Below are 23,338 nucleotides of genomic sequence, written 5' to 3'. Positions count from 1 at the left end.
GAGAGCCATGATCATGGCCTTGGTGTCGTGGTCTAAGAGTCATAGTTGTAACAGCCTGAGAGCTCTGACCTCCTGGCCTGCCAGCCCTGGTCCTCATGGCCTAAGAGCCTTGGTCTGGTCTAAGAGCCTTGGTTGTGGTCTAAGAGCCTTGGTTGTGGTCTAAGAGCCTTGGTCTTGGTCTAAGAGCCTTGGTCTTGCCTAGGAGTCTACATTGTGGTCTAAGAGCCTTGGTCTTGCCCAGGAGTCTACATTGTGGTCTAAGAGCCTTGGTCTTGCCTAGGAGTCTACGTTGTGGTCTAAGAGCCTTGGTCATGGTCTAAGAGCCTTGGTCTTGCCTAGGAGTCTACATCGTGGTCTAACAGCCTTGGTCTTGGTGTTAGAGCCTTGGTCGTGGTCTGAGAGCAGTGATTGTGGTCTTAGAGCCTTGGTCATGGCTTAAGAGCCTTGGTCATGGTCTAAGAGCCTTGGTCTTGCCTAGGAGTCTACATCATGGTCTAACAGCCTTGGTCTTGGTCTTAGAGCCTTGGTCGTGGCCTATGAGCCTTGGTTTTGGTCTTAGAGCCTTGGTCATGGCTTAAGAGCCTTGGTCATGGTCTAAGAGCCTTGGTCTTGCCTAGGAGTCTACATCGTGGTCTAACAGCCTTGGTCTTGGTCTTAGAGCCTTGGTCGTGGTCTGAGAGCAGTGATTGTCACCTGAGAGTCTTGGTCAGAGAGTTCTGACCTTGTGGCTTGCAAGACCTGGTCCCCATGGCCTAAGGGCCCAAGCTTCAGAGCCCCTAACAGCTTCAGTGGGATGAACAGCTGACCACTCCCCGTCTACAGCGTTAAGATGCAGAGATGGAGCTGGGTTAGTTTCAGAAGGAGCCGTTGATGGAGGACTCTAAACCAGATTCTTCCTCCTCAGACAGCTTCAGATCCTCATTAGACCCTGATCTGAGGAGCAGATTATGACACGTTAATCAGACTGATCCAGGACGACTTCCTGAGGTCTTCCTCTGAGTCTGATCAGCTGCTGTAACCTGGATCTCCTCTGACACGTTCACCTGAAGGTCTCCAGTTTACAGGGTCACTCTTTAAACTGGAACACCAGGAGCTGACAGAGACACATTCACACCATCAGGATCAGAGACCGTTGGTTAGGGGGAACTAAACCAAGTCCAGCACAAGTAGGGCCGTTTTCAGGGGGGATTTATCTCCCAAACTAAACCCTCGCCCTGACGGTCAGAACGCTCAGGATGAACGTCGGTTGAAACGCAGCGTTTGCCGTGCGTCATCCAGACATGGAGGTTAGGTTTGCACACAGAATAAAAACGACAGCACGGAGAGGACGGATGGAAAGAGAAGGAGACAGAGAGGACATCTGTTGTTAGCTGCAGGGTCTGAGTCCAGGCCAGAGATGAGGTCAGAGCCGCCGGCGGGACTCCAGCACTGACCACCGGGCGCACACACACAGGTAGGACGCCGCGTTACCAACCAGAGCCAACACACACCGTCCTCCTGAGCCTTTCCTCTCTGGAGGTCTGAGTTTCTGAGCGGCAGAGAGGACAGTGAGCTCCTCGCCGCACCGCAGACACAGAGACAGAGACAGAGACCGGACTCTGAAACTGAGCTTCACTCAGACCAGCTCCGTCATTTCACAGGTTTCCTGATTCACAGCACGCTCTGAAAATAGCTCTACATCACACACTGCCTCACATCACCTCCCCTGTCACACCTACAGAGAGAGAGAGAGAGAGAGAGAGAGAGAGAAACACACACACACACACACACACACACACACACACACACACACACACAGAAACACACACACACAGAAACACACACACACACACTCTTCCTCGCCGGCGTTATGACCTTCTTTAATGATGCGTTTCATACATCTCGCCACATATCAGCTGTCCCTCATCCTTTTAGCTCCAGCAGGAGGTCCATCTCCTCCTCCTCCTCCTCCTCCTCCTCCTCCTCCTCCTCCTCCTCCTGCTGCCTGAGTTACTCTCCTTCAGTCTGACCTGGACCCATTACAGATTACAGATTACAGATTACAGATTACAGATTACAGATTACAGCAGCTGGATTTCAAACCTGAGTGTTGTATTTTTTATAACCTTTGACCTTTAAAGACCTCAGCGCTCCACCTCCTGCTAACTTTTTAACGGGGTGTTGTGGGGAAACTGGACAGACTGGGAAATACTCTGGATGGGACTCTTCCATAGTTAATCCTGTGACTCAGTTGTTGGAAAGTCTCAGTTTAAACGTGTCAATCCAACATGAGAAACTTTACCGTCTGAATATCGAGGGCCATGGAGGGCGGGGTTTAAGGGGGTTTAAGGACCTTTGGACATGACCTGGTTTTTGGTCTGAATGTTTCACAAACTGCTGATCTACTGGGATTTGAACCCACAACCATCTCCAGAGCTGACGGAGAGTGGTCCAGGGAGCTGCAGGTCTCTGGGAAAAAGGCCGTCTTCACCTCGTCCACGTCTTCTTCGTCTTTGACTCTCAGTGTCTCTGTCAGTCCTCCAGGTGTGGTACCTTCTTCTTCTTCTTCTTCTTCTTCTTCTTCTTCTTCTTCTTCTTCTTCTTCTTCTTCTCTTTTATCTCCCACCAGTGGTGTCATTAGGGATGTGTACCGAATTAGGGACTTTTATAGGTACCAACCGAATTCTGTCAAAAGCACCGGGTACTGATTCACGTAAATTCAAAAGGTACCATGTTTAGGTACCTAAATGCATCCTTGTGACAGTGGGGGAGAGGAAGAGTTGGAGATTTTCCATGCTGGACATGAACACAGCATTGCAAGGTTAAATATTGAAGAGTAAATGTGTCAAATTGAAAAAAGGTATATGTTTTATTTTTAAAGAAATTGATTTTTTTACTACATAAACACAAAAAAGTACCAGAAATTGGTACCGTTGAGTACCAGTAGCGATTGCCAGGTACTGGGTATCGGTACTGTATCCGTAAGGTTATATTTTAAAAAATAAATGTGTTAAATAAAAAAAAAAAAAAAACATGTTTTTTTTCCAAGAAATTGATATTTTTACTACATAAACACAAAAAACTACCGAAAATCGGTACCGTTGAGTATCGGTACCGATTGCCAGGGACCGGGCATCGGTACCATATCACTTCAAATTTGAAAGGTACCCATCCCTAGGCATCATCGTCACTGTCTTCGTCTTCCTCTCCTGGCACTTTCGTCCTCCATTAGCGTTGTTCCCGTCTTTGCCTTCCATTAACATCTCCTCCATCTTTGTCTTCCTCTTGCGTCTTCTTCTTCTTCCACTGGTGGCTCCTTGGTCTTTGTCTCTGACTCGCATCTTCTTCAACTTATGGTGTCCTCCTCTTACACCAGTGCTGTCTTCATCCTTACCCTCCATTAGCATCGTCTTTGTCTTAGCCTTCCACAGTGATGGTTTTTGTCTTTTCCTGGTCAGGTCTTAGCTACCGTCTTCCATTCACGGTGTTTTCCTCTTTGTCCAGCATCGTCTTCATGTTTGTCCTTCATTGCGATGGCGCCGTTGTCTACTTGTGGCGGTTTCTTCACCTTGCACTCGTCGTCCCCTTCCATTAACTCTGTCTTTGTCCTCCACTCTCAGCGGTGTCTTCACTTTCCATTAACATCATCGTCTTCTTTTTCATCTTCCAGTAGTGATGTCATCGTCTATGTCTTCATCTTCCAATGGCGGCTTCTTGGTCTTCGTCTTTTACTCACGGTGTCTTCCTCATACACAAGTGCTGTCTTTGTCCTTACCCTCCATTAGCATCGTCTTTGTGGTTGTCTTTCTCTTTGTCTTTTCCTGGTCAGGTCTTAGCTACCGTCTTCCATTCACGGTGTTTTTCTTCTTTGTCCAGCATCGTCTTCATGTTCGTCTTTCATTGCGATGGCGCCGTTGTCTTCTTGTGGTGGTGTCTTCACCTTCCACTCATCGTTCCCTTCCATTACCTCTGTCTTTGTCTTCCACCAGCGTTGTCTTCATTTTTCCACTGGTCTTCTTCTCTGTCTTCTAATTGTCTCTGTCTCCCACTCGTGCCCTCTTCATCCTCTTCGCCATCTTCTTCTTGTGTCGTCTTCATTTTCTACCAGCATTGTCTTCGTCTCCCACTCGCCACATTTTGTTCTTGCATCGCCTCCGTCTTTCTCTACTGTTCTTGTTGTTTGTATCATCTTCATCTTCCTCTATCGTCTTCCCTTCCACGGTCATTGTCTCCATCTTCATCCTTTCCTCTACTTGTGGCGTCTGTCTTTGTCTTCCTCTTGTAGTCGTCATTGGCAGTCACTTGCGTCTTAGCCCTTCTCACAGATGTCCAACCGCGATGATTATCATGATCGTGATACCTCATATGGGGGCGTGTCTCTTGCGTCTCCCCTCCCATCCAAGCTCACCCAGGCGTTTGGGGGACGCCACCCAGGAAGTACTTCCTGTTCAGGAGAGGAGAAAGGAGAGAGGAGACGTCCATCCCTCTATGAGCTCAGTGTACTCATCATCTGACGGAGACGTCCAGCAGGATGACGCGCCACAAAGCTCCATCATCTCAAACTGCTTTCTTCAACAGGACCCGGACTTCCCTGGACTCCAGCGGCCTCCACCGCCCCAGGTCTGGGTCCAGCAGAGCTCCTCTGGGAAGTGATGGAGCAGGAGATCCTCGTCATATCATATCATGATCATCGCTGAAAGGGGAGGAGCTTGAAGAGTAACGTGTTTTCTAGCCTTAAAGATGAACCCCCGTCTGTCTGCAGACGTGATGGAGCAGGTGAAGCTCTGAAACACCGTCAGCACGTCTGCGTCTGAGAGCAGAGAGGCTGTTATCATTTTATCATTCTGCTGAGAGCACACGACTGATTATTCCTGCTCCCTCAGAGGGCAGCGAACGCATCAGACATGTGGCCTGCTGTGTGTGTGTGTGTGTCTGTGTGTGTGTGTGTGTGTGTGTGTGTGTGTGTGTGTGTGTGTGTGTGTGTGTGTGTGTGTGTGTGTGATGCAGCATATGCCGCCACATGTTGGTGCTCCCTGAGATCCAGCAGATTACCGTCACCTGTGGTCCTGCTGCCTCAAAGCCGGCCTGTCAGACACCAATTACAGCTCCCGGGCCGCCCGTAAAGCTCGCCGCGTGAGAGGAAAGGTGAGATTGTCTCTTTATGGGAGGAAAAGGAGGAGGAGGAGGGAGAGGAGGAAGAGGAGGAGGCAGAGGAGGGAAATGACTCCCCCTCTCCGCCTCTCCTCCATCCAGCCCGTCTAATATCAGGCAGATTTCATATCTTTCATATAAAGTGCCCTTGACCTTCAGGCGATGTGAGGAGCTTGATAGAGCGTCATAATGGGGCTCTATAACTTTCCGTGTGGTTGAGCAGGCGGAGCGGGCGGAGCAGGCGGAGCAGGAAGTGCAGGCGGAGCAGTGCAGGCTTGCTACAGATTAGCTGTTAAAGTGTGTTGCCGTAACTCGTGGAGCCTGTAAAACTCATAAAACACAGCGGGGAGCTGCTGCAGGCTGTAAAGTCAGGCTGTCGGAGAAACAGAAAAACCATGGAGCTGGTTCCAGGTGGATAGGAGGATTTTACACTTTAAAGGATGAGGTGTTGGTTATTCTACATCTTTACTGTCACAACTCATTAAAAAGGAACAGAGTAAAGACTGACGATAAGTCACCTCCTGAGACTGAAGCTCTGACATTAAAGTCTGCTCAGGATCCAAAACCAACAAAACTTGAAATCCATCCATCATCATCCATCCATCCATCCATCCATCCATTCATCTATCATCCATCCATCATCCATCCATCCATCCATCATCCATCCATCCATCATCCATCATCCATCCATCCATCCATCCATCATCCATCCATTAATCAATCCGTCCATCCATCCATCCATCATCCATCCATCCATCATCAATCATCTGTTATCCATCCATCCATTCATCCATCCATCCATCCATCCATCATACATCCATCCATCCATCCATCCATCCATCCAACCATCCAATCATCCATCCATCATCAATCCATCCATCCATCCCTCCATCCATCCATCCATCCATCCATCCATCATCACTCCATCCATCATACATCCATCCATCCATCCATCCATCCATCCAACCATCCAATCATCCATCCATCATCAATCCATCCATCCATCCCTCCATCCATCCATCCATCCATCCATCATCCATCCATCGTACAGACACCTGTCATGTGAGGTTTTGCTGAGTTTTTCCAGTAGTGTCCCTGTACGGACTCAGAGCTGTAGAGATCTCAGGTGAACTTAGTTTCTCAGGTTGATGTCAGATGTTTTTATTTGATGACAGCAAAGGTTTAAGGTGAAAGAATCTGACTGAAGAGAAGCAGATGATGGAAACAGGTTTATTCAAAGACTGAGGATTATTCACCGTGCATCTCGTCCAGCTCTGACCATGGGGGAGGAAAACCTGAGGATGGAAACTAAAGAAAGTAACTCCTACGTATCCCCAGATGCCCCTGCAGCTGATGATTTCTAAACTTAGCATAAACAATTCGTCATGTAGGTTAGCTCCCAGAGACCTAATTCACATCATCCAGAGTCGTGAAAACCCCCAGGCTGCAATCACCAAGCCTCCCAAGGCCGGAGTGCCTCCAAACTGACCAATTTAGAGGAGAAATTCAACAAAACAAAGGCAGGACGGAGTCGTGCATACAGATCAGCCCGCTCCTCAGCCAGCTCCTCAGCCCGCTCCTCAGCCAGCTCCTCAGCCCGCTCCTCAGCCCGCTCCTCAGCCGGCTCCTCAGCCCGCTCCTCAGCCCGCTCCTCAGCCCACTCCTCAGCCAGCTCCACAGCCCGCTCCTCAGCCAGCTCCTCAGCCCGCTCCTCAGCCCGCTCCTCAGCCAGCTGATCCCGAGCCGCCCAGAGGAAGAGAAAACCACTCATTAGGATTCAAATGGGCTGAGTCAGGAGCAGGAACAGGCGGTCTGATTGAAAAACAGGGTTATTACTGCAGAAAAACAACAGATCTCCGCTGGAGCGAGGAGCAAGGAGCAGGAGAGGAGAGGAGCGAGGAGCAGGAGAGGAGTGAGGAGCAGGAGAGGAGAGGAGCGAGGAGCAGGAGAGGAGAGGAGCAGTCGTCAGGCAACAACAAAAGACAGAAACAGACACTAATAACCCCGTGTGCTTTTTACCGCCTGTTTTCAAAATTAGCTGAGCGACACGAGCGCCACACCTGGTTACGACTCTGGAGCTACAACTCAGGAGCTACGACTCAGGAGCTATGACTCAGGAGCTACAACTTAGGGGGCTACGACTCTGGAGCTACGACTCTGGAGCTACGACTCTGGAGCTACGACTCTGGAGCTACGACTCTGGAGCTACGACTCAGGAGCTACGACTCTGGAGCTACAACTCAGGAGCTACTACTCAGGAGCTATGACTCAGGAGCTACAACTTAGGGGGCTACGACTCTGGAGCTACGACTCTGGAGCTACGACTCTGGAGCTACGACTCTGGAGCTACGACTCTGGAGCTACGACTCAGGAGCTACGACTCTGGAGCTACGACTCAGGAGCTACGACTCTGGAGCTACAACTCAGGAGCTACGACTCAGGAGCTATGACTCAGGAGCTACAACTTAGGGGGCTACGACTCTGGAGCTACGACTCTGGAGCTACGACTCTGGAGCTACGACTCTGGAGCTACGACTCTGGAGCTACGACTCAGGAGCTACGACTCTGGAGCTACAACTCAGGAGCTACTACTCAGGAGCTACAACTCTGGAGCTACAACTCTGGAGCTACGACTCAGGAGCTACAACTCAGGAGCTACGACTCAGGAGCTACGACTCAGGAGCTATGACTCAGGAGCTACGACTCTGGAGCTACGACTCTGGAGCTACGACTGTAGCTACAACTCTTGAGCTACGACTCTGGAGCTACGACTCAGGAGCTACAACTCAGGAGCTACAACTCAGGAGCTACGACTCAGGAGCTACAACTCAGGAGCTACGACTCAGGAGCTACGACTCAGGAGCTATGACTCAGGAGCTACGACTCTGGAGCTACGACTGTAGCTACAACTCTTGAGCTACGACTCTGGAGCTACGACTCAGGAGCTACGACTCAGGAGCTACAACTCAGGAGCTACAACTCAGGAGCTACGACGTGGAGGAGAAGCGGCGATGGAGCGATGGAGGCAGACGGAGACGGACAGGAAGCAGCACGGTGGTATTCACGGCTGGTTTCAGCTCATCCAGCGCTGCCTCAGATCCTCTTCATCACATTCGCCCTTCAGCAAAGGGCTCACACACAGCTGGTGGAGGGACGCTTCAGCTCGCAGCAGGCCGGACACGCCATCACACGCACACGCCATCACACACACACACGCCATCACACGCACACGCCATCACACACACACACGCCATCACACGCACACGCCATCACACGCACATGCCATCACACGCACACGCCTCTCTGCTGCAGAAACAAGCGTCTTTAATTGCTACACGGCAGGAAGACATGTTTCATTTTGCGTTTCTCACATTGTTACGAGCGTCGTTATAACTCTGGGTCAGGAGTTCACTGCGTTTCTGACGCCGGGCACAGAGGAAGATAAATCATCAGAAAACAGCAGCTCCGTTAGCAACACTTCCTGATTAAGATCCTCACTCGCTCCTCCTCAGATCTCTGTGAGCCGATGTGAATCAGGCAGACGGGCTGTGGAGCTGAAACATGATGAAATATGAGCCAAACTTTCTATTAACGAGGCTGCGTCCAAGACCAGCGCTGAGAGCTTCAGGAACCAGACAGAAAACTGAGATCAGAGTCCACTTCACATAACGGGTTCAGTACCAGGGTCCATCTAGAACTCTGTTCTCTGGACTAGCCCGGGTTTTTGTTGTGTGTAAACATGAAACCATAACTAAGACACGTCCACACCTGGTGCAGGTTTTTCTTTAAAAATCAGTGGAGCTGTCAAAAAGTGTGATCAGGACATGTTGACGTTATTCCTGAATCTGTGAACTCATCAAAAACCACACTCCAGAAAAAAACCCAGGATCTTCACCTGAGAGAGATCAAGTAAAATCAAGATCTTTTCACTCAAGAAAGATCTGGATCATCTTTTTGTAGAAAAATCAGGTGATCTCAAGAGATCAAGGAAGGTCGAGAGAGATCTCAGTCTTCATTGTGCTGGAGAGAGATCAAGATGGATCTTAGGAGAGTGATTGAGTGGTGAGTGAGTGATCCTTTTGCTCAAGAAAGATCTGGATCATCTTTTTTCTGGAAAAACTGAGATATCTTAAGAGATCAAGAAAGATCTTGATGTTCTTCCCCCTAGAGATCTTAGCTTGTTAGAGAGCAAGAAAGATCAAAGTTTTTTTGCTCAAGAAAACATCTGGATAATCTTTTTCTAGAAAAATCGAGAGCTCTTAAGAGATCAAGAAAGATCGAGAGAGATCTCAGTATTCATCGTGCTAGAGAGATCAAGATGGATCTTACGAGACTGATTGAGTAATGCAAGATTCTTTTGCTCGAGAAAGATCTGGATCATCTTTGCACTAGAGCGATCCAGAAATCACAAGAGATCAGAAAGACTGGGAGAGGTCCATAGAGATCTTGATCTACTTCATGCTAGAGTGATCAAGTGAGACCAAGATCTTTTGCGTAAGAAAGATCTGGATATTGTTTTTTCTAGAAAAACAGAAAGATCTTAAGAGATCAAGAAAGATCTTGATCTTCTTCCTCTCTAGAGATTTTAGCTTGTTAGAGCGCAAGAAAGACAGAAGATCTTTTTGCTCAAGAAAAAATCTGGATCATATTTTTTCTAGAGAGATCTGGAGATCACAAGAGATCAGGAAAGACTGAGAGAGATCAGGAGAGATCTACAGATATCAGATCTCTTTCTCACCAGACTCTCTAAAATCTGGGCTCATCAGGATAAGGATTTTCTAACTGATCCATGAAGCGTTGGAGGCGTGGGCCTCAAACACCAGGTTCCCCCTGATAGGCCCCTGAGCCTGTCCAATCAGAGGAGAGGGGGGTTTGTCTTAAAGAGACAGCAGCTAAAACAGAAGCTGATTTACTGAACCAGCAGGGGGAGAAAAATAAGGATTTTATTTAACATGTCAACCATGTGAAGTTACTACGGAGGCTCCAGAGGGACAAAATAAAGACTCTTACGTTGTTCCCTCACAGCGTCACAATGAAGTGTTGGCACTGATCTCTGCACAGATCCATCAGACGGTCTCTGAGCGAGGCAATGAAAATATTTAAGAGACAAAGTAGAGAAATGAGCCAATCAGAGACGAGAGGGCGGAGCAGAGAGGGCGGAGCAGAGCGGGGTCGTACGCGTCAGGAGGCGTAGCTCCGGTGACCTTATGATCCTTAAAATGACAAAGGAAGGGATAAACACAGGAGCCGAGGGCCGTTAGACGTTAATTCAAGCTTTACGTGAGCACATTACAGCACAACCTGGACATTAACCACCACGCCTCTTTCCCACAATGCATCATAAAACAAGTGGAGCAGAGAGCGGCGAGCTGGATGATGGCCGTCAGGAGATGACCTCCTAATGGAGACGGAGCTCAGGGAGGAGGAAAGGACTGCTCCTCTGAGGGGGAGAGGACTGCTCCTTGATGGACTACTTCCTGTTTGCTCTGAGCTAACATTAGCATGCTAGCTTTACTGCAGTAATGTAACATCAGATCAGCTCTGAGCTTTGAACCTGGACTCACTGCGACCTAAAGGTTGAGTCAGAGAAATTTCAGACTGTGACACGTTGAAGCAGGTGATTGGTGACATCATTAACCTCATCAGAGAGGTTATGAGGAGCTACCTGTTCAGATCAGCACCTCCACAGTTTGATGACCCCGTGTGATTGACACCAGCGGCCCTGACACCGTGTGTGTGTGTGTGTGTGTGTGTGTGTGTGTGTGTGTGTGTGTGCTGCGACCCTCACCTCCTGACCTCCTGCTGGGACCGACCGGGCCTCATGTTTCTCTGGCTCCAGCTAACGTCGTCATTTCAGAGGCCATTACCCTCATCTCAGGCTGCAGCGTGACCTCTGACCTCCTGCTGTGGTGAGGGACGGAGGAGGACGGAGGAGGACAGAGGATCCGAGGCGTCGCTCTGTACGGAGGATCTCACACCTTTCCCGTCTCACGCTTCAGGAAGATGAAACATCCCGAACATAGAAACATTAAATTCATCCAGTTTTTCCAAAACCAGCTTCAGAGGACGACATTCAGCTCATATCGTGTCCAGTTTTCTGACTCTGAGGAGTTTTATTTGGTCTTTAAGGAGAAATCCTGCCTCTCCATCTCCTCAGAGGGGTTGTTCAGTTTTTATGAAGAGGGGCTGTGTGATCGACGTCAGCTCGGCCCTTTCCCTGATCATCACTCTCAGACTGAAGCCTGACTGACCTGCTCTGACAAAAACATGCAAACCTGTCTGTGATTTCACAGGCTGTGATTCCAGCAGCATATGAATCAATGAAATAACGTTTCGGTAAAGACATCCTGGTGTAGGCAGGTTTTTATAAAGTCTCACAGAGCTGCACGCCCCCAAACTCTCAGTGCCATAAGTTCATATATATATTAATGTAAATATTTTAATATCAACATTAGATTAGCTCTGAGCTAACACAGGCATGCTAACTTAACCACAGTAAATTCAACACAAGATTGGTTCGGAGCTAACATTAGCATGCTAACTTTACTGCAGAAAATTAGACATTAAATTGTGACAAGCATGCTAACTTTACTGTGCTAATTTCAACATTAGATTAGTTCTGAGCTAACATTAGCATGCTAACTTTACTGCAGAAATTTAGACATTAAATTGTGACAAGCATGCTAACTTTACTGTGCTAATTTCAGATTAGTAGATTACTAATTAGTAGATTAGTTCTAAAATAGCATGCTAAACAAAATGCAGTTATTTCAACATCAGATTAGTTCTGAGCTTACATTAGCATGCTAGCTTTACTGCAGTAATATTGTCATTAGATTAGTTGAGAGCTAACCTAAGGATGCTAGCTCTAACTAGCAATTAGAGCTAGCATCTAGCAGCAGTTACTGCTAGCAGTAACTTTGACATTAGATTATTTCTAAGCCAATATTAGCATGCTCGCTGCAGAAATTTCAACATTAGATTAGTTCTGAGCTAACATTAGCATGCTAGCTTTACTGCAGTTATTCCAACATTAGATTAGTTCTGAGCTAACATTAGCATGCTAGCTTTACTGCAGTTATTCCAACATATGATATGTTTTGAGCTAACATTAGCATGCTAGCTTTTCTGCATTAATTTCAACATAAGATAAGTTCTGAGCTAACATTAGCATGCTAGCTCTATCGCAGTAATTAAGATATTAGCTTAGTCTGAGCTAACATTAGCATGCTATCTTTACTGCAGTAATATTGACATTAGATTAGTTTAGAGCTAACATTAGCATGCTAGCTTTACTGCAGTAATTTTGACATTAGATTATTTCTAAACCAAAATTAACATGTTAGCTTTACTGCAGATATTTCAACATTAGATTAGTTCTGAGCTCACATTAGCATGCTAGCTTAACTGCAAGAATTTTGACATCAGATTAGTTCTGAGCCAATTTTAGCATGCTAGCTTTACTGCATTAATTTTAACATCATGTAAGTTCCGAGCTTACATTAGCATGCTAGCGTTATTGCAGTTATTTCAACATCATATAAGTTCTGAGCTAACATTAGCATGCTAGCTTTACTGCATTCATTTTAACAACATATTAGTTCCGAGCTAACGTTAGCATGCTAGCTTTACTGCAGTCATTTTTACATCAGACTGGTTCTGAGCTAACATTAGCATCTTTTCAACCTTCAGGCTTCCAGGTTGGTCACATGACTGAAAACTATAATATCACATGTGCCTCATAAAACCACGCTGTAAACAAAGCCAACAAACGATGCATTTAAATACTTGATTCTGATTGGTCAAAGCTCCAGTCTGGACAGTGACGTCCAGATCACACTCAGTGGAGGAGGAGGTGATCACAGGAGCAGCGCTGTGACCTCACTGGTCTGGCTCCTGGTGTTTCCCAGTGTCTCTCAGAAAGACAACGTGATGCTAACAGCTCCACGCCGCTCAGGTTAGCTCAGGTTAGCTCAGGTTAGCTCAGGTTAGCTCAGGTTAGCTCAGGTTAGCTCAGATAAACACGTCGTTGTCGTCTCAGGTGGTCTGAACCTGTGAGACCTGTTTGTGTGACCCGTCATCACCTGGAGCAGACTGTGTTTCTGCGTCACTCCGCTCTCTGAGGTCGGTCTAAGCGCCTCAGGTGTGTCAGCACTGAACAGAGAGTCACCTCAGCTTGTGTAACGTTACCTGTTCTTATGTAGACCACTTACTGTAAATAACCTCAGGTAGCTTCAGGTAGCTTCAGGTAGCTTCAGGTGAGGAGTGTCAACAAGTCAACATTGACTTTCTGCTCTCACCTGCTCTTTGAACTCCAGTCGACCCAGCCGGCACCTGGAGCAGGTTTACACAATGCCACAAGACCAAGTACGACAACGCTACACAACACCAGGTATGACAACAGCTACACAACGCCAGGTATGACAACAGCTACACAACGCCAGGTACGACAACAACTACACAACGCCAGGTACGACATCGCTTCCCAAGAGAAAATCCAGAAACTGACTTCAGAATAAAAGCACAGGATCAGAGGACATTCATGGAAACATGGACTTTTAAAGTAAAAGTCTAAAATACACACACACACACACACACACACACACACACACACACACACACACACACACACACACTAAAAGCTGAGCAGTGGTTTGACCTTAATCACATTATACAACGATCATGCCTCACACATATTCAGATACACTGGTCAGATGTGTGTGTGTGTGTGTGTGTGTGTGTGTGTGTGTGTGTGTGTGTGTGCCCTGCTGCTGACCCCTGTAGGATTACACCGGACGTTAAGCTCTGGCACTTTCCTCTGTGATGGGATGGAGTCAGGACATGACTGAGCTGTGAACCCATCTCACACACACACACACACACACACACACACACACACACACACACACACACACACACACACACACACACACACACACACACACACACACACACACACACACACACAGCTCATGTATATATACACCTATACACACATGCGTTACATTAATGTATCTGACTAACATGCATTCACATTCTGGCTCTAATCTCACACACAAACATGCCCTCACACACTCTGAGCTCTGACCTTGTCCGTGTGTGTGTGTGTGTGTGTGTGTGTGTGTGTGTGTGTGTGTGTGTGTGTGTGTGTGTGTGTGTGTGTGTGTGTGTGTGTTCTGAGTTCAGACAAAGGTCCGGCTCGGTCACACTCCAGCAGCTCTAATGTTTCTGATCCTTTTCTTTATTTTGTTGTTAAAGTCAGAATCTGGTCTTTGGGGAAATCAGCTGATCTGTTTCCTCCTGGGGGGTCAGATGGAGGATTAATCCAGGGCCTGTAGGTTAAGAGCTGGAGTCAGTCCGTAGTTAGCGTAGCTTAGCAAAAACAGGACAAAGCCATATGCAGAGAGGGTAAAATAAGCAGAGCAGTCCAGTGCTAACGGCTCGCCGCCATTTTTAAAGTTGAGGAATGTCTCAAGTTGTGTCTTACGTCATATCTGAGCATGCTCTGTAAGAACGCTCCCTGACAGCTTTCTGTTTGAGTGGATACATGATACCTCAATCAGTTTGGGTAAAGGAATATTCCACCCTGTGAAAACGATTAAATGTCCATTCTGATTGGCTCTTTTCTTTCAGAATGAGGTGGGTACAAAGGTTAAATTCTTTCCGTTTGAGCAAATAAACCGAATGCAAGAGGAATATTTGGGTCCATGTAAACGTGACTAGTGTCGGCAGCGTTTCAGAAAAATCCCACTCTGGGGGCCGTTTTCAAAAATGTGTGTATCAGGTCGACTAAAATGCAACAATACGTTTCTTAATAAAACCGTTGTCATGTAAACAGTCCCTTAAAGAGACAGCAGCTAAAATCAAAACGTCTCAGACAGAGGCTGAAAAAGGGTTTCACTAAAACAGCAGAGACAAAAACAGAGATTTTTTATTTAGCTTTAAATCATGTGAAGATACTACGGGGGCCCCAGAGGGACAGGATTAAGTCAAAAACAAAAAGAAGAAAAACTTACATTTTGAACTAGAGACACTGTAGTGACATCATCAGGGCAGAATGTAGTGACATCATCAGGGCAGAATGTAGTGACATCATCAGGGCAGAATGTAGTGACATCACAAAGACAGAAAGCTCTCTGTGCTTGATGATGAACATTCTAGAACCTCATTGATGGAGCTGCAGCATAAAGGCCGTGTAGAGCTTTAAGAACAGGAACCAGGACTTTAACATCAGTTCTTAAAGAGACAGGAGCCAGAGCAGAGACTGGAGGAGGAGAGAAGACTTTAACTAAACACCAGAGACTACAGGGGCACCAGAGGGACAAAATAAAGACTCAAAAAAGGACGAAACATCCTCTTTAAGACTTATGCATCAAATCACCATGGTTACATATCAATCAGAGACGGGATCTAATGAACACACTGAGGAAACAGGGAGCAGAGATCCTGTGGTTTGGCCTCTGTCACTGAACTCAGCTGGTTTCTGGACCTGGACCTGATCCATTCAGATCCACAGCCTCAAAGAGTGAAGACAGAGAGAAATGAAATACAAAAGTGAGTGTGTGTGTGTGTGTGTGTGTGTGTGTGTGTGTGTGTGTGTGTGTGTGTGTGTGTGTGTGTGTGTGTGTGTGTGTGCCATGCTGCAGGCCTGCTCTGCGTGCTGGGGAAAGAAAACAGCTCATAACAGAAGCAGAGAGAGTCTGGGAGTTTACGATCCTCCGCTCTTATTTCTCACAGATTTTAGAGTGCTGGCTGACACACACACACACACACACACACACACACACACACACACACACACACACACACACACACACACACACACACACACACACACACACACAGAGTCACGCTGTGCAGAGATGCTGAGCCCGAGCACTCAGCTGGAGCAGCGCTGGTCGTATATTCAGACTCCATTTGGAAAACATGGCTCGGAGGGCAGCTCTCCTGAGAGGTCACCGGGCACCGACACACACACTCTCACACACACACTCACACACACACACACACACACACACACACAGTCTGAAACCTCTGTTAAGGGGTTAACATACCGCCAACAGGCACTGTGCTCACCCCTGACCTCCACTAATGCTGTCTGGAGGGGCGGCAGGCGAGCTAATGGCCGGGAAAAATGCTCACACGTCAACCTGCAGACCCCCAGTCCAAGACCCCCCCCCCCCCCCCCCCCCCCTTTTAGACCTGCCCCCCCGCCTGCATTGCTCTAAGAAAGGGTGGATCAGGGAGACAGGCAGACACCCTGCTGGGCCACATCTGAACACACACCCTCCACCATCTGAGGTCCGAGCATCTCAGTGTCAGACCTGGGCCATGATGTCAGACCTGGGCCATGATGTCAGACCTGGGCCATGATGTCGGACCTTGGCCATGATGTCAGACCTGGGCCATGATGTCAGACCTAGGCGATGACATCAGGGGGTGAAAACAGATCCTAGAGTCTGATGTCTGAAGGATGCATAGAGTGGAGCTGGTCACAGGTTGTTGGATCAGGTATGTTGTTAATTAGAAATAATTAATAAATTTAAAAGATTTGCAAAAATAAAAAAAATAAAATAAAAAAAAATAAATAAAAAATTTACAAAAGTAAAAAAAAAAAAGAAATAAAAAAAATATGTAATAATAAAATATATAATAATATATAACAATATAATAATATATAATATAATAAGATTTTTTTAAAGCTACAAGGAACCACTGTAAAGGAGTCAAAAGGCCACATGAGGCTCCAGAGCCACAGGTTGAAGACCTTTGGTCTAAGTCTATGTACCAAACCAACGCGTCCTCCTGGTGGTTGGCGTCTGTCAGAGCTGACGATGTGTCGACACGTAAATAAGACAGACACAGATCCACAGAGACTGAGATGGAGAGCCGTGTTACATCAGTCCAATTTCCACATCATTCCCATGATTACAGAGAACGAGAGGCTTCAGAGGCTTTGTTCAGACACCCAGCAGAGACACACACACACACACACACACACACACACACACACACACACACACACACCAGCAGAGAGAGGCAGAGAGGGTTGTGTAAGAGATGTTACAAAAGACACACTTCAAAGATGGTAAAAAAAAAACACCCCCTCTGGTTCTCTGTTAGCCGCTGTGATGTAAGCGTGTCAGCCAACACAAAATACAAATCCTTATCAGACACACACACACACACACACACACACACACACACACACACACACACACACACACACACACACACACACACACACACCGTGTTTATCCATAGCTCCTCACACACGACTCTGTGAGCGTTCAAACAGCGTGCAGCGTTGATCATCACAAAAAGAACAAAAAGAAGAAAAGTTTAAAAATGATGAAAGAGACGAACGGAGATCAGGCAGAGCCAGGACGCCCCCAGGAGGCGCCGCTGGGACGCCCACCGTGTTTAGGTAGAGTAAGTCAACCTTTACATCAGGCGACTCTTTACATCAGCGTGTTAAAGATATTCCACGCCACAGTATGGCCTGGCGTGGCTCAGCATGGTGCGACACGGTGGACGGAGGAGGGAACTGGACTTGGTTCTTGAGGACATGTCCAGGGATGGGTACTAAATTAGGTACTTTTATAGGTACCGACCGAATTCTGTCAAAAGTACCAGGTACTGATTCACATGGGATCAAAAGGTTCCATGTTTAGGTCCCTGAACGCATCCTTGTGACTGACAGAGTGGAAGAGTAGGAGATTTTCCACGCTGGACATGAACACAACATTGCAAGATTTTACACTGAAGAATAAAAATGTTGAGTTGAAAAAAAAGTATATTTCATGATTAAACAAATCAATATTTTTTGTCACATAAACACAAAAAGTATCGAAAACTGGTACCGTTAAGTACCGGTACTGACTGCCAAGTACCAGGTATTGGTACCGTAACGTTTCACATGTGAAAGGTTTCCATCCCTACGTGTCACCTCTCCTCTACAAACTTCTTCATCTGTGAACAGAACGGTGGACAAAACTGAAAACCGTTACTGGGTCAGGCCAAACAAAGAGCAGGTATCATCAGTGTAAGAGCAGAGACAAAAACAGGCTTTTATTTTGAAAAACAAATCCAAAGGGGTTCTTTGATTGGGAAGAAAAGTAGAGATCCTGAGATGGTACCCTGGGGGACACCTCTGGAAAAACTTCCTCAGACAGTCGATGGATTAAAAACTATGAAAACAGGTTTTTGAAAATCGCTTGTTTTTGTTTTTTCTCTCAGATTTCTCTTTTTAATGTTGAAGGCTTGAATCTCACCTTGTTGCCGTGGCAGTTCCTACTTCCTGCTCAGAGCTGACCCTGCTCAGGCCCCCTGTCTCTGAATGAATGAATGAATCACTGTCCCTCTCCCTAAATGACCGATCAAAACCAAAACAAGGAGCTATCAATCTGAGGTCATGGGACGAGGAGGGAAAACTGATGTTACACATTTTTTCTTTGGAAAAACGCGCTGAAAGGCTGAGCTATCTGTGGACAGGCTGAGATCAAACCAGAGACAGTTTGAAGATGGATGGATGAGGCATGAAGAGAGAATACTGTCTCTTTAAGTGAAGAAACCTCAGTTGGAAAGAAAAGAAGAGGACCTAAGATGGTCCCCTGTGGGACGCCACAGGAAACCAAGCACAGATATAATGATGTGAAAATGTTTGGCTCATAGTTTAACACGAGTTTGATTCTCACGAGGAGAAAAGCTGCAGATGGTTTCTGTCAGTGATGGATGATAGAGAAACCGAGGCTGGATACCTGTGGGTCTACCTGAGACAGGAGAGGTCACACTTTAAGCTCTAACAGGTAAACCAAGGTGACCCCCCCTCACAGATAGAAACAAACAGAAACAGGAAGAGAGAGAGATTTTTCTCAGAGCGTGTTTTCCAGGATGTCAAAGATCAACCTGTGTGTGAAGTCTTTTTTTATAGATTAAAAACCTCTGAATCCTAAACTGAGATTATTTATCCTCGGGGTGTTAAGCTGATTTATTCCAGATTAAGTTTGTCTCATCATGTTTGGAGCAGGAGTCAGACTATGATCTCTCCATCATCACCTCTGAGTGAACTCCTGCTCCGAGGACGGGAACATAACACCTCAGCAGCCGCCGTAATCACTGCGCCCAGCAACACGCCGACCCCGGCCTTAACACCCCTGACCTAACAGACCACCACACACACACACACACACACACACACACACCTACACACCACACACACACGCTGACCTACTGACATTTATACACACACTCATACTGACGCTGACCTGCGGGCGGTGACCTCAGCAGACCAGCTCTGCTGTTGTAATCAGAAACACACCTGCTGCCGACCTTTCCTCGTCCTCACCGAGCGCCGGTCTCTGCGCCGCAGCTCGTTTCTGATGACCAGAGACTGACACGAGGTCTGACACTAGACTGACCCCGGGAGGCCTGCAGGGGGCAGAGCGGCCCAAATTTTCCACAATAAAGACTCCATTTCCCATGAGCACCATCACACACATTTTATTTTGGACAACAGATCTTTGACACTTTGTTCAACACTTTTTTTTCCAGGAAGCAAAGAGACAACGTCTGATTAAACTGAAACCAAGGCAGCGATGCAGATAACTGCAGTGCCTTCAGTGGCCACTTGAGGCTGGCATCCAACGCCAAAGGAGACCCCATTAACAGCCATGTAAAAAAATATATTTCCACAGCACAGTGAATAAATATTGAAATAATCGTTTACAGTCTCAGTACGCTGCATGTTCATCCGTCCACAAACAACAGGAGCTGGAGTCAGCACTGCCAGCGAGGCCACCTTACTGTCAGAAGGCCCGTTAGTCAGGATCAGAGGGTCCTTTGGCCTGCAGGCCTTTCATGCTTAAGATCAGAGGGCCTGTAAGTCAGAGGGCCCATTAGTCAGCAAAATCTAAAGGCACGTTAGTCAGGAGGCCAATTAGTCAGCAAAATCTAAAGGCACGTTAGTCAGGAGGCCAATTAGTCAGCAAAATCTAAAGGCACGTTAGTCAGGAGGCCAATTAGTCAGCAAAATCCAAAGGCACGTTAGTCAGGAGGCCAATTAGTCAGCAAAATCCAAAGGGTTGTTAGTCAGGAGGCCATTTAGTCAGCAAAATCTAAAGGGCCGTTGGTCAGGAGGCCAATTAGTCAGCAAAATCTAAAGGCTGGTTAGTCAGGAGGCCAATTAGTCAGCAAAATCCAAAGGGCCGTTAGTCATGAGGCCAATTAGTCAGCAAAATCCAAAGGGCCATTAGTCAGGAGGCCAATTAGTCAGCAAAATCCAAAGGCCTGTTAGTCAGAAATCAGGAAAACCCACTTTTCAGAGGGACCAGGTTGGTCAGAAGATAAACTAGTCAGAAAATCAGAAGCTGAGACGGCTCTGGCGCTGATAACATGACTGATCAAAGAGTAATGTTGTTGCTCCAACACACCAACAGGTGGCGTCACTGAGAGTTGCTCCTGATAAAGACTCAGTGTGTGTTGACTTTAATCCACTTCAAAGATGCTGAGGCCGTCAAAGTCCGGCTCAGAGCGTCACAGACTCGTTTCCATCCCCGGCTGCAGAGATCAACCCCAAACTCAAATAGAAACCTGCTTTGTTTTTGTTTTTGCGTCGCGCTGGAAGCTGCCGCCTCTCGGCTTTAAACGGATCCTCTGAGGAACAACGGGCCGAGCCAGACCATTTCCTCTGCACGTTTTCACAGAAAGTGAAACCGCGCCGTGGAAGCAGGAATGCAGGAGCGAAGCGTGGTGAAACCGCCGTGTTGTTTGGCCACCAGCTGTGTGCGTCCTGACTGTAAACTGAACCAACAGAGAGCAGAGCTGAAGCCCTCATTTCACGCTTCACGCCCAATTTATCACTGCGGCTCGATGTTTTTCTATCCACATTTTTCAGAAACCAAACCTGTGTTTTCCCCTGCAGTCTGCAGCGCGGCGAGGGAGAGCGGCGTTTCCACTCACAGACGTGTGTGAGGCGATAAACTCCAGGAACAGACCTCGTCTGCCCAGCAGAGAGGACTCAGGACGAGCTGCGTGTGTGAGGGTCCACGGACCGAACGGACCAGCTCTGGGTGGATCATTCAGCCGCACACGAGGAACCAAACCAAGCTGAGACACCGCTCTCTCCATCACACCGCCAGACAGTCACCAGCAGATAAAACCGCAGCGGGAGCTTTGTGTGGTCAGCAGCAAACCTACCTGGTGCAGCCTGCATCTCCATCAGACCTCCTGCTGTGATCAGAGCCTCCAAGATCCTGACGTGATGCTCCGGGTTCACGTCCGCACTGCAAAAAAAAAAAAACAGACAAACATCATTTTCCTGCTGGGTTAGCATGCGTTAGCTAACAGAGCTAACCAGGGAAACCTGGAGGATCTGCAGCACGTCCTGCGCTGAAACACTCGCCATCAGGTCGTCAAATCTGAAGTCGGTCATGATCTTTTTTTCTGGGGTTTTAACTCAGTGAAAATGTTTGTCTTTTGTTTCTGAAAGCTCTTTTCATGGATGGTCGAGCACATAACGTGTGTTCATCAGTTTCTGGTGCATTTAGAAACTAGATTTTACTCTTAAACAGTTTGATCTGATGTTTTCTCTTCAGAAACTTGATGCAGCTTTTTTATTTTTTTTAATTTGGCGCCAAATTGACTTCACCTCAAAAAGCAGGAGACTCCAACCAACAGGAGGAGCCTGACCACGAGATACGACGAAACACTCCCATTTCCACACACTGTAACTGTCAGAGTAGCCTGGGACGGATGCATTTCTCACAGTGACTCTTCATAAAACTGTTTATGATTCAGATATGTGCATAAAGTATTGGTTTTTATCCTTTTTGATACTAAAATGACAGATTTCCTAACGTATTCTGCAGACTTAGCTTCGTAGCAGTGACCCACGTGTCGTGTATTTATTCTGCAGATCATCATCAAACCAGCTGCAGCTTTGTTTGTTTATCCTGAATCACAGAAACCGTCAGCCTCTGGGAGGAAACTCTTAAAAACAGTTTTATTTTCTCTTATTTAGACGTTAGACTGTAATAAAGTAATCATGTTGTTCAGGGCCACGCTGTGGTAGCACAGGTGTTATTCCTGACATCTGATTGGCTCCTCAGAGCCAGGTGTTTGCAGTGCGGCTCAGCAAACCTCCTCCAGCTGATGAACTCCTCCTGGTGGTTATCGAGTTGCTTCATGAGACGTGTTGACGATGAGGAGCTCAAACACTGAGGTGTGTGTGTCAGAGTAAACACGCAGAGCGCCGTGTGTGTAAACACGCAGAGCGCCGTGTGTGTAAACACGCAGAGCGCCGTGTGTGCGTGCGGTTAATCAGCGTTTCCACTCAGGATCAGCCAACAGCAGATCAGCTCAGGGTAGCACGGCATGCTGGGATACGGCGCCCAGCGTGCTCGTCAGAGGTGAACTGTGCAAACAATCACAGTTTCTGACTCACTGACTGTCTGATCCACGCCATCTCCGCACACAACGCCACCACAGGCAGGAATCCTGGGTAATTTCTGGGAAAACAGGCGCAGGCGAGCGCGTGCAGCGGAGGAACCGAACGCAAACATCAGCTGTGTGATCAGAGGAAGTGAGGACGGAGGGGCCGCAGTCAGAGCCAGTTCAGCTGATTCATGGACGGAGAATGAGACGGGAAAACCCTCTCCACCCAAAGCATGCTGGGACTTTCACAGGAGGAAACAATCAGTGTCTGTGCGCCAAAAATGACAAATGAAGCTTTGGAGGATAAATCACTTTTCAGGGCCGTGTGGGAATCCCCGTTTTTAACGCCAGCGTCAGATCCTCACGCTCACACTCACACCCCGCTCATTAAACACGGACTGACTCCACGGAAACAACAGGATGTTTACGACATGACCTGACTTTTCATGTGGAGGAATCTGAGCATCACACACTTCAGTCAAAAGACGCCGTCGATGATTTCCTTCATCAGCCTCAGCCACCGTTTGTTTTCTTCTGGTGTAACGCCGTCAAACCACCACGTCTGGAGATACGCTCCTCACGTTTCTTTCAATGTGAGCCGAGTCTTAAAGAGGAGGTATCACACTTTTTAACATGACAAACACAGATGTTCAGACTGAGCATGTGCAGACTTTCAAACCTCCACATATTCTCATAAATCTATAAACGGATCAAACCCCAGATCTACACCAGACCTGCTGAAAATGATGAGGTCATCACATCTGTCCTAAAGGGC

General features: G+C 47.3%; 1 protein-coding gene across 1 annotated transcript in view; it reads right to left on the bottom strand.

Annotated features, from left to right (window-relative positions):
• The window catches only part of pik3r3b (phosphoinositide-3-kinase, regulatory subunit 3b (gamma)), a 218,639-nt gene that overhangs the window by 88,051 nt on the left and 107,250 nt on the right, over positions 1 to 23,338 (bottom strand). Inside the window, exon 7 of the mRNA XM_074668892.1 lies at positions 21,328 to 21,413. Within this exon, the coding sequence (XP_074524993.1) occupies positions 21,328 to 21,413 (86 nt within the window). The remainder of the gene's footprint in view (positions 1 to 21,327; positions 21,414 to 23,338) is intronic.

This window comes from Halichoeres trimaculatus, unplaced genomic scaffold (assembly GCF_033239565.1).
Source record: "Halichoeres trimaculatus isolate MK-OKI-2021-1 unplaced genomic scaffold, fHalTri1.1 fHalTri1_scaffold_4, whole genome shotgun sequence".
In the NCBI taxonomy this organism is placed as follows: domain Eukaryota; kingdom Metazoa; phylum Chordata; class Actinopteri; order Labriformes; family Labridae; genus Halichoeres; species Halichoeres trimaculatus.
The sequence above is the reverse complement of the archived record's forward strand: the minus strand, read 5'-3'. Positions and strand labels throughout refer to the sequence as shown.